General features: G+C 39.8%; 1 protein-coding gene and 1 long non-coding RNA gene across 5 annotated transcripts; one reads left to right on the top strand and one right to left on the bottom strand.

Annotated features, from left to right (window-relative positions):
• Positions 1-4,401: 4,401 nt before the first annotated feature.
• LOC109615144 lies at positions 4,402-8,291 on the bottom strand. The gene is made up of 4 exons (XR_002196129.2): positions 8,213-8,291; positions 7,697-7,805; positions 4,734-4,865; positions 4,402-4,578 (listed from the first exon to the last, which is right to left on the bottom strand). It is a non-coding gene; the product is annotated as an uncharacterized LOC109615144 (long non-coding RNA).
• Positions 7,848-11,815, top strand: LOC105020204 (leucine rich adaptor protein 1-like). 4 transcript variants are annotated; one of them, XM_020043708.2, is made up of 3 exons: positions 7,848-8,389; positions 8,632-8,771; positions 10,619-11,815. In XM_020043708.2, the coding sequence occupies exons 1-3, from the start codon at positions 8,182-8,184 to the stop codon at positions 11,111-11,113; spliced, it is 843 nt and encodes a 280-aa protein (XP_019899267.1). In that variant the 5' UTR covers positions 7,848-8,181; the 3' UTR covers positions 11,114-11,815. The 4 variants fall into 4 exon arrangements, with proteins under 4 accessions (XP_019899267.1, XP_019899263.1, XP_019899276.1 ...); XM_020043704.2 differs by having other exon boundaries at positions 8,605-8,771; XM_020043717.2 differs by having other exon boundaries at positions 8,339-8,394.
• Positions 11,816-12,206: the final 391 nt, after the last annotated feature.

Below are 12,206 nucleotides of genomic sequence, written 5' to 3'. Positions count from 1 at the left end.
CCCAAAACATTTCTCATCAGACAATAACACCTTGCCCCACATGTATTTTGAGATTACATTTGTCTTCTTGCTAAATGAATACCGACTTTTAGCAACGTTTCTTGTAGTAGGCAGGACTTAGGCACAAGGAGAATGGAGGATTACCTTTTAATTTAAAAAAAACTAAGATATAACCAAACTAAAGTAGAGCAAGAAAACAAAACAGAACAACATTACATATGTAAAATGACAGGCAACATACAAGAGTGAGGAAGGAACTTAAATAGGGACAGTGATCAGGAATACAGGTGAGGTCAATAATAACAAACAGGTGTCCATGCCCTAAATGTCGGATCTCACAGCACATGACAGGGACATCCTGATCTTTGCTGTCCTACAACAATAAGATCCCATTTCTGTTAGAACATTAATCAATTGATCAGGTGATGGCAAATTACCTTTGTATATGATTTGGTATGTGATTGGTTAATTCTAAACATAGTTACAAACTCAGTTTAAATATTGTGCAGTTATGCAACTAAGAGAGACAGTTTTGTTATTTTGTGTGTTATTTTGTTTCAAATCTTTGTGAGAAATTATCCAGTTGTTTTTCACTAAAGTATTGTAAGGTACGTGATCTTACGAACGATGACTTGATTTTACTTGATTTCTGCCTTTACATGAACATACCTGCTTTTTCAATCAGGGTGTGTAAACATTTTGTGTCAAGTATAGAGAGGTACAATCTGGAATACCATGCTGTACTGTTCCAGTGCCAAACTACTATCTCCTTGTGTTGAATTCATACAAAACTTTCTCTGCCACTCAAACTGAACAGGGCAGGGTTTTCATTTCTTATGGCAATTACAATATTTTTCCTTCAGAAAACAATGGGAAAACATATCTCCAACTTAAGGGATTTGCTAATGCTATTGTCGAACATCAAGAAAAAATGTGATCTTACCCTTTCACATTGATTTGCTCACAACTTTGTCCAGGGACACAGGGAGTTTTAAATGCCAGAGAGTGAGAGAACTATCTGGCTGTTTCTGGCTGTTGCATGAAATGCTGGGAGCCCTGGGCCCTGTTCAGGAGAGAGCAACGTTACAGAAACCTGAGATATAGAACATGCATTCTGTACAACCGATATAACTTGAAAATATAAGGGATCATTATTGTACTCCTATTTTTATTTGTAAACGTCAATGAAATCACTGTACCTCACACATTGCCCTAGTTTTCTAACCTGGGGCTGTAGGCTGGACTGGAGACGTTCAATACCACTCAGTTCCCTGTCCTGGGCAATCACTGGAAAATACTGTTGAATGTCTTCAGAATAACATTCCTTGGGGATATTTATTCAGGAATGTTAATGTGCTTAGAATCTGCATGGAGGGCCCTTAATGTGGCCCCTTGCCCTGACACGGAGGACTTTCCTATCAGGCAGCCGATCAGATGTACCGTCTCTCTGGATGGACTCCTTCTATTTAACCAACAACACTGTAAAAGGAATGTGTTGATGGTTTCATGTCTCTGAATAATGGATGATTTAAAGGAGTATGGTAAAACAGCTGTGTCTTTGTCTAGAACTCTACAATAGATGCTGAACTAATAGAGATTTGTTTTGCAAATAAATGATGGCATGATCATTTTGGGTTTGTTTTTCTTTTGAATGTATGTCTTGTTAAGGATTCAGAAGGACTGGAGTATACAGTATCTCCTCAGTAAACATGCATGTCTTCTGGATCTGTCTCCCCTCATATCTCAAGGATCTTGTTTGGGGACTGTCTATTGGCAGGCTCCACTGATCTTCATGCTATAATATAAATACACATTGAACACCCAAAACGCAACACAATTACATATCTGGGAAGTTTTCTACACACGCGATCCATTATGTTTTTACTATCAGTGAATCTTTCTGTCAGATCCTACCTAAATCCAGCTGTATGGACTAGAGCCATCTAAATAAATATGCAAGAGGAAAATCTATCTAGAAACAATGCTTTTACTTGCTGATATCCTGCTCTGCATTTTTCTCTCTTTCCAAATTCTGCCTCATTTAAAGCCGTGTGCCAAACTACCCCTCAGGAGAACATGAGCAATTATCAAATTCCTCAAGGATACAGTTGTTTCTGACATGGATATGTTGAGAGCTCAATACTTGAGTGTTTCTTTTTCCCCGGGAAACTTTAACTGGTGGTTGAGTTTGTTGAGTATTTTCTTGTCTAATTGTGCTATAAAGCCCATAAAGCTCCCCAGCCACCTTAACCAGCTTTTGTCTGCTAGTTGATACCTCACTGGTTGAGGCCCTTCTACAAATCATGTGAACCAGGAGGATTTCCTTTGTGGCCTAGTTTGTAACACAGTGCTTTTTTGACCTCTGATTTGCTGTGCACAAAGACATACAATATGCCACAGTTTGACATCATCATGGAATATTTTTCTTCCTTTATTAAAATAAATGCTGGTGTGTTTGTGTCTGATTGCGTACATAATGTATGCGTGTGTACAGTAAGTGAAATAGAGTCCAGTCCCGGTTTCTTCATACTAGTGTCACTGGTTGTGGTTGTATCCACTTCTCAGAGCCCTTCAATAAGCCCCATCTGGGTTGGCAGAAAACCAGGGTTACTCCCCAAATAAACCACACAGCAATTTAATGATTCATGAATAATAAATCACATTTAATTGCACTGACAGCTGTAGTAAAACCTTATCTGCTTATAATGGTGGCCTTTCAATTAGATCTACATCTAGACTATATTTCAGATGTTTGCTTAACTTAACGATTTCCTTAAAACTGGAAGTCAGCTGCTAGAGTTGTAAAAAGTTAACACAATGCTTTCTGTGTGCCGTATTTTAATAGACACCCTTTACATCACGTTATGTGGAAGCTAAGGTCATCATACACCTCACTGAAAACATGTGCCAGGAGGGACTCAGGTTTTACCGTTCCCTATAGTATTTCTAACCACATTTTACACTTGCTAAGTTCACTCCTTCCTAACCTAGTTTTTCTGTCAATCTTTGAAGAACTGTTGTCAATATGTTTCTGCATCATCAAATGTAGTTATTATATGTAGATTTGCCTCATATCAAATCTATGTGCAAACTATGACTGTGAGAGGTAAAATATGTTTCATATTTCAGTTTTGGCAGGGAATAAACATTTCCCCCCCTCAATTTCTGGTTACCTAACATGGAACGTCATGAAGTAATACTGCCCTCTAGCACCGTTTTTACACATAACAAGTAAATCAGATTTGGTCTACAAGATGCAGAGGGAAAGGCCATTTTTATTTTTACAAAAGTCTGTGTGCTTGTTTCCAGGAACTTTCCACATTGGGAAAAATGCTGTTGTCACATTTGAGTTTAACTGGGGTTAGGTTAAGGCCTTAGGAATAAGGATGGTCAAATCCAAAAGGTTTCAGCCTCCTAGAACATCAAATAAGATCAGAATGTATGAATTCAACATTATCAAAGATAATGTTGAATGGGGTACAATCCATGAAGGGCGTACCACAGACCTACAGGTGTGTAGAACGTGACACTCTTACATAACATTTCCTTTGATCTTGTGATGTCTAGATTATGTAGATATCTGATTATGCAGGGCAAAGTGGTAGCGATGTCCAGAATTAACATTCTTCTTCTGAGTAGCCCTTGTTGTAACTACTCACACCCACTATGGTCTGGTTCAGGTGAAGATAATGTGGATGTCAACATTTAAAATCTATTAAAATGAAGACCACACAAGACCTTAGCTGGCTTAAAAATAGTCCACATTTAGACTGGTTGTTTTCTATGGCATAGAGGAGGTAAAATAACATTTGTTCAGAAATAGCACAAGGGACTTCCTTAAAGCACAGATGCAAGCAGGGTGTTAGGTTGAATAACACATTAAAACATGCCATGACAGTAACATGCCAAGAGGGTAAAGGTGATGGACTGGCCAATCATGTCTCCAGACCTAAACCCTATTGAGCAACTGTGGGGCATCCTCAAACGGAAGGTGGAGGAGCGCAAGGTCTCTAATCCACCAGCTCTGTGATGTCGTCATGGAGGAGTGGAAGAGGACTCCAGTGGAAATCTGTGACGCTCTGCTGAACTCCATGCCCAAGAGGGTTAAGGCAGTGCTGGAAAAGAATGGTGGCCACACAAAATATTGACACTTTGGGCCCAATTTGGACATTTTCACTTAGGGGGGTACTCAATTTTGTTGCCAGCGGTTTAGACATTAATGGCTGTGTGTTGTGTTATTTTGAGGGGAAAGCAAATTTACACTGTTATACAAGCTATACACTCACTACTTTACATTGTAGCAAAGTGTCATTTCTTCAGTGTTGTCACATGAAAAGATATAATCAAATATTTGCAAAAATGTGAGGGGTGTACACACTGTTGTGACATACTGTATACACGTTACACACTTTGACATCGTTTTTAATTCATGTTGCAGTTACAAAGACACCAAAATATCCACAGACGGTTGGCTTATCTCAGCGGCCTGTGAAGAGGTTGTCGGGTCCTAGCATACCAACGTGGTGACTGACCAATGCAGTGAATGTTGGAAGGTTGCAGATACCAGGGCTCAAACTCCTGTCCCGAAGAGAGAAAGGGAAACATCAAACAACCACAAGTCCACCCCTACTGATCAATTAATGTGATATATTGCTTTTATAAATGAATACGTTATGGCTCCCCTGTGTGTAGCTAATCAGATATGTATTCTCATTAAGGGACTGCTAACTGACCACTAAGCTGTAGGAAGTGTTCCACCCCAGCGCTCAGGTCAGCATGGTGGGCCACTTCCTCCTCTTCTCATCCAGCAGCTCGGACAGAACTCCAGCCTTCCCATAAGCTTATGTGCCTGGAGTGGTCTGCTTCTGTCACATGAAATGACAACTACCAATAATGCCATTTACAAATCTATCACATTCTCCCCAGTGGAGCACAAGGTTTCTACTTTTTAGGGAGATTATCCATGCTACTGTGTTGCTACACGCTTTAATAAGGGATCCAGGATATGTTACAGTAAAGTACTTATCAGTTAAAATAACAGTAAATAAATAATAAGATGACTGAAGAAAACATTTAAATTTACACCAACAACCTAGGATATATTCATTGGTGAAGGGGGTTAATTATATATGATTAGGCAGCCATATTGGTATGACAGACAGATCGAACATCTAGCCAGGAAATCACGGTTAGCATCACTACTACCGTGGGATGTTTAGTGACCACAGAACATCGGGAGACCTGTTTCATTCATTCCAATCAGAAGACGTTCCAATCAAAAGACGGCACCCTATGCAGAGAAATTGCCCCTCCTTTTCAATACCCTGGGCATTGGGATTTTATATTCAGATCTGGAAATAATTAAGAGACTACTCCTAATTTATTTTAAATCAGCATCTCTACATGTATGGCAGCCATTCCATTCCAGTCTCTGTTACATTCCAACACAGGCACGCCTCATTTTACTTAATGAGGTACTGATTAGGTGATTACCTGATCTAATTGAATTAGGAAAAGTATAAAAACCACTGCTGTGGTCATCACTATCCTCTTGCAATAGGACCAGCTGGATGGCAAAAACAGTGCAAGTAGTACCTCAAAGGTAATTTGAATAAAAAATTAACTATTCAGCATCACAAAAGAGTTGAAAAGAAAAGCTTTGAGTGAGGAAAAGAAGGGTTAAATTCTGGGTTTACTGGCAGAGGGATACAGTGAGCGTCAGGTTGGTTCCATCCTGAAAATGTCAAAGACGGCGGTTCATAAAAACAGGGTCAAGCAACAGACATTGGGGACAACAAAGCTCCAGACTGGCAGAGGGCGAAAACGACTGTCCACTGGCCGAGATGACCTCATTTGTATGTCACTCAACAACCGTAGGATGACATCAAGTGACCTACAAAAAGAATGGCAAACAGCAGCTGGGGTGAAGTGCACAGCGAGGATGGTTCCAAACAGGTTAGACGGAGACCTGGAGAGGCCTACAAGCCACAGTGCCTCGCACCCACTGTGAAATTTGGTGGAGGATCGGTGATGATCTGTGGATGCTTCAGCAAGGCAGGAATCGGGCGGATTTGTCTTTGAGAAGGACGCATGAATCAAGCCAAGTACAAGGTTATCCTGGAAGAACACCTGCTTCCTTCTGCTCTGACAATGTTCCCCAACTCTGAGAATTGTTTTTTCCAGCAGGACAATGGCTCCATGCCACACAGCCAGGTCAATCAAGGTGTGGATGGAGGACCACCAGATTAAGACCCTGTCATGGCCAGCACAATCTCCAGACCTGAACCCCATTGAAAACTTCTGGAATTTGATCAAGAGGAAGATGGATGGTCACAAGCTGTCAAACAAAGTCGAGCTACTTGAATTTTTGTGCCAGGCGTGCCATAAAGTCACCCAACAGCAGTGTGACGGACTGGTGGAGAGCATGCTAACATGCATGAAAGCTGTGATAAAAAATCAGGGTTATTCCAGCAAATACTGATTTCTGAACTCTTCCTAAGTTGAAACATTGGTAGTTTGTTGTTAAATATAAATAAATATAAATTAGTTTTCATTGCATTCTTTGAGGTCTGAAAACAATGCATATTTTTTTGGTTATTTTGACCAGTTGTTGTTTTCTACAAATAAATAAAAGAGACAACAATATTGTTGTCTCTAAACAACAATATTTTTATTTGGAATTTGGGAGTAATGTTGTCAGTAGTTTATAGAATAAAACAACAATTGAAATTTTACTCAAACACATACCTATGAATAGTAAAACCAGAGAAACTGATAATTCTGCAGTGGTCCATATTTTTTCCAGAGCTGTATTTAGACCAGATGGAAAAGTGCCCCCTACTGGCCCTCCAAAACCACTTCCAGCAGCAACTAGTCTCTAATTCAGGGAGCCAGCTTTAGAAGCAAACCAGCAGTAGGATGCAGTGTATTATGCTGCAGGCTAATCAATGGCAACTTTTCTAGTAAAAGAGTAGTATAAATTCTGCAAATATGTGATTGATTGATTACCATAATTTTTAACATAAAATGTTAATTTCCCTAATATCTCATGGAAAGACTACATAAAAATAAATCTGACCAATTACATTGAGTTTGGTTCCGGGTTGACCAATGGTGACATGCCTCCTGTTCCAGAGTTAAACAATCACCAGTATGAGAGTATGTCTTCCCATCAGAACTTTCTTGAAGTCTTTAAACCTCTCCTCTATGACATATCACACACTCCGTGCACATTGCACAGCTTCTTCTCCCATAACTTAATAAAGTCCTGGATGTCATTAACTCCCTGGGCCAACTCTGGTTTTCTTGGTTGTGGAACAGCTTATCATTAGTTACAGTGGAACCATTTCAGAATACAAACATCAACATGAACAATTGTAATTGTAACATACAGTTACAGTATAGTCATTCTCAATTTATAAAGCCATGTTGACATGCAAAATCAAAATGAATGGCCTTGCAATCGGCCTTGAATGAGAGCTGAAAGCTGAAACCATCTTGGAGTGAGAGCTGAAAGCTCCCTAAACCATTGCCCTCATTACAGAAGGATCTGTGTCTATATAGGACAACATGACAGACTAAACAAAAATAAACAGGGTATATTTCTGGTCTTGTAATGTCATGATGCTATATGACACAAAAATATTTTCCCTAATGGATAAAGTAATCAGCATCCTCACTGACAATTCTCTCTCACCAGGAGGTGTTTGGTAAAGAAGTTGTGTCAGTACAGTTGGTGAGGCATCTGGGTTTGTTGGTCTATCTTCGGCCCTTGCCTCCAACCGGGTGCACCTGCGCTGCATCGTCTGTATGCAAGTCCCTCATGTCTTGTTAGTAAAAAAAATAACGACAACCAATAGCAGATTGTAACGGTGACCATTCTAACGTTACATGACACGTAAGTCACTCTGGATCTTGAATATAGGCTAAGCAGCATATTTTTTGACGCCAGATTAGTTTATCGACATTCGTTAATGTGTAAATAAAATAAACCAATCCAACCTAATTGGACATATTTTTCATTATCAAGATTGCATTTAAATAAGCACGTTATAGTTTCACATTTCTGCACGCGTGCTTGTGTTTTTCTCGCTTAGTGCGCTAAATCTGCTATACATTAACGACATGGCACACCTGATGCTCTTGTGCGGACTAGGTAGGCTAATATAGGCCAATTCACATATGTCGATTAGGCTTCGCCTCAGCACGTCACCTGCCCTCCGGATCTTTCTGACAGTATTTCAATCGATGTCCTTTGAGACGCTTCATCCGGCCATTGAAGCAACTATAGTTATTTCCCACGTTTTTGCAAAGGCTCAGACTGCTTTTGAAACCCGTCGGTCAATGGAATCCTGGTGCATTATGGAGCGTTCAGGAACACCATGCGCACGTGAGGTCTTTTTTTTCAAGTTGACTGCTTTCAGGCAGGCTGTTTTGTGTCACATGTGATGTGTAGCCTGGGTTGGGTTGTGTATTGGCTACCACTAAATGTTTTATTGAACACAGAATAGCTTAAGAACCACTACAAAATATAGTTCTTTAAAAATTCTATATTCAAGTAGGGTTACATTATATTTTGTGTAGTAATATATTTTATTATGGAAGAAGAGAATCTGAAGGAGTCGTTTACAGATTTGATAGAGCTGGAAAGTAAATTCGGGATGAAAACTCCGGAGGGGCTGTTGAATTGGAGTTCAGTCGATCCGCAGGTGATAGACCACGGCACCAGCGACAGTCTGACGGACAAGATCATAAACTTGAAACGGGAGATGGTAAGAATTCCTATGCAAAATAAAATATTAAAACAAAGAACTTATTAATTTGCATATTGATTTTACCACGTTTTTAAATCTAGGTTTTGGTCGTACTCGTTGCCTATATCCTGGCTACGGGAGGAATATTAAAGGTTGAGGGTTTGCGGACACTCTTGGATGAGCTCACTGCCGGTCTTATTACTCGGCTGTCCCGGGCGGTTATACAATGATCAGCTTTGGGGAAATGCAATCTAAATATTGATGAAACAGTATATTTAAAACATGTGCAACACATTTTCAGGTTTCTGTTCCTGTGCAGCATACAAATCATAAACAACATAGTTGCATACCGATGACCGATTTTATGCTATTCTTTTATCGTCATCGTTTTCAGCACCTCAATCAATTCATTTTACAGTATTTAAGGAAAAAGTACAACCAACGTGAAAAAAATTACATCCAGGGCTTGAGACAAACTTTTATTTGCATGTCCCAGAATCGTCGCGAAATGCAGTTATTAAAACGGATCAAAACAGATGGTTATAACCTGTCCCAAATTACAATTTGCTTTATACTGTGTGTATCTACAAAATAGACAACAAAAGTGTACAGAGTGAACACATAATACCCCATAATGACAAATCAGAAACACGTTTTGTGCCAATTAAGGGAATAAAAACTATATTATGTCATATATGTTCATAAATAGCCAAACCTTGTATTCAGTACAAATGTTTGATCGGCTGAAACACTTAAGGACACTAACAGACTTAAACTGAGGCCACTCTAGAGTTGTCTCAGCTGTGTGCTTTGGGTCATTGTCCTGCTGAAAGATGAATCTTTGCCCCCTTCTGAGGTTCTGTTCGCACTGGTTCAGGTTTCCTTCAAGGAACTCTCTATGTATTTGCTCTGAATCATGACCAGTGTTCCAGTTCCTGGTGCTGAGAAGCATTCCCATAGTATGATGCTCCCAACACCATGCTTAACCATAGGGATATTAGCCAGATGATGAGTGGTACTTTGTTTTTGCCTGATGTTGTGCTTGGCATTCAGGCCAAATAGTTACATTTTGGTCTCATTAGACCAGAAAACCTCATACTGTCAGAATCCTTGAGGTGGCATGTCATATGCCTTGTTCTCAGGAGTGGCTTCTGTTCAGCAACTTTACTGTTAAGGCCCGATTGATGGACGTTTATCCTTCTGGCAGGTTCTCCTTTGCAGAAAAACTCAGAAGCTCTGTTAATGGACAAACTAAGTTCACCAGTCAAGAAAGACTTTGGTCACCTCCCTGACCTAGGCCCTTCTTGCCTATTAAACGTAGTTTGGCAGGATAGACAGCTCTAGGAATTAATTTCACAATGATAGAGCCCACTGTGCTCCTGGGAACTTTTTAATGTATTAACACGTTTGACAACCTTCTCCAGTTTGCAGGGATCTATGGAGTTTCTTGAACTTCATAGCTTGGTTCACTTTGAAGTGTGGTGTCTTATATAGCCTTTCTAAAGCACATCCAATCAGTTTAACTTGCCACGGTTGGACTCCAGTCAAGTTCTAGACTCATATCAAGAATGATCAATGGACTCAAGATGCTTCATGTGTGTCATGGCAAAGGGTGTGAATACTTATATATACTTGTATACTATTATCATGAATACTTACATACTATTATTAATTCTAGTATTATTTTAACTAGAAACTTGTTTTCACATTGTCAATATGGAGTATTATGTGTAGATTAATGACAAAATATGTAATCAATTATAAATGAAATTAATAACACAAACAAGACATGAAGAAAATAAAGGGATCTGAAAGCTTTCCGAAGGCTCTGTAAATTCCCCCTGCTCATTTCCCACATCCTATAGGTCTGTCTGCGTGCTACAGATGTACAGATCCTGCGCCAGCTGGTGGCGTTATACAAGGGCTTGGAGGCTGTGCGGTGGCTGCTGGAGGAGCGGGGCACACTGGTCAGCCGAGGCAGCAGCCTGACAGGCAGCCAGAGTAGCCTGACCGAAGGGCCTACACCTGGGCCTGGCATGTCCCCATCCTGTGAGGGCCTATGTTTGGGCCTATCTGACCGGCAGAGTCCCCTCATCAACGACAATGAAAAAACTGAGCCAGGGCCAGAAGAAGAGGAAGAGTGGCCAGCACCAAATAGCGTCACTGGGCATAGCAACTTCAATATGCTCCCCAACACTGCTTTTTCTAAAGCCACAGGCCACAGGCTGACACTGGATGAAGCCATTGATGGGAACATTGTGGGGGTGAAAGAACAGAGCATGCCCAGTAGTAAGGTTTTGTTCGGGTATGATGCTCAGTGGTGTTGGGTGGAGTCTCAGGACGATGTAACATTTCTCTGATGTTATTACCTATGTTTAAAAGATGCTTTCGATTCTCTATTCACCTAACAAACTCACAGTGATGCTACAGTTGTTTATGCAGTGCATGCCCTGACTGAATGACTTACAATAGCATGACTCATTGCCCACAGTGGGCTGGGTGATGAATGTTAGTATTCTTTTGACAGGCACCAAATTAAAGTGGTCCAATGTTTTTACAGCTTGTTTGTTGGGGTGACTGTGTTTTTGTAATTTCACTGGGGAAATCAATGTCATAATGAATTCCGATTGTTAATTCACATGTTTTATTCAACAAAAGATGTTATCAGATAAGAATGGTTTCATAATTTTATTATGGAAAAATCCAGTCTGGTCATCATTTTTAAGTCATATATTTTGGACTTAGATTTGGACTTTGCATTTAGATTTAGATATATTTTGCCCATAAAAGTTCTGCCATTGACATTACGAAGGTTCTCCATTCTCATAAATGAACATTTCTCATTCCTTTGTTGATGTGCTGGTTGGTACTTAAGGCTCAGGTGACAGTGAGAAAACTGGCCTGTGGGAATTTGAGTTATAGTGGCTATAACCAGGTTGAACAAAATTTGTTAATTCAAAAAGTAATTGAGAAATTGAATTCAGAGTTCACATTTAATCATTTTCCTACTATGCGTTGCATGCTGGATAAAGCTTTCTGAAGATGAAACTACAGAAAATATATTGATGTTCTTATCAAACTCCGCAAATGGCTGTTTGTGATACAACATTAAACATTGTAATTATACATGTGGTTATTTCCTTTTTTTTATTATCTTCTAACCATGATGGTTGTGGAGCCATTAATCCCATCACAATAATTCCAGTGTGATTCTATGAGGGACTATTTTATCTTTTGGTTTGGATGTTTGGTTTAAAAATATATGCTTCACAGTGCAACTGACAAATCACAAGCGGCATAGTTGCTTACCGATTTTAAGGGATTTTAAGCACTACCTTTTACCAAGAGACGAATGTATGCATGTGGAGTTTGCGCAGTTGCACTTGGATTGGAACTGGTGCTTTGGTCCTTGAAAATTAACGCTATTTTACCGTGCATCAGTTGTTATGCATT

This window comes from Esox lucius, chromosome 3 (assembly GCF_011004845.1).
Source record: "Esox lucius isolate fEsoLuc1 chromosome 3, fEsoLuc1.pri, whole genome shotgun sequence".
Classification (NCBI taxonomy): domain Eukaryota; kingdom Metazoa; phylum Chordata; class Actinopteri; order Esociformes; family Esocidae; genus Esox; species Esox lucius.
This window is presented reverse-complemented; position numbering and strand designations above follow the sequence as displayed.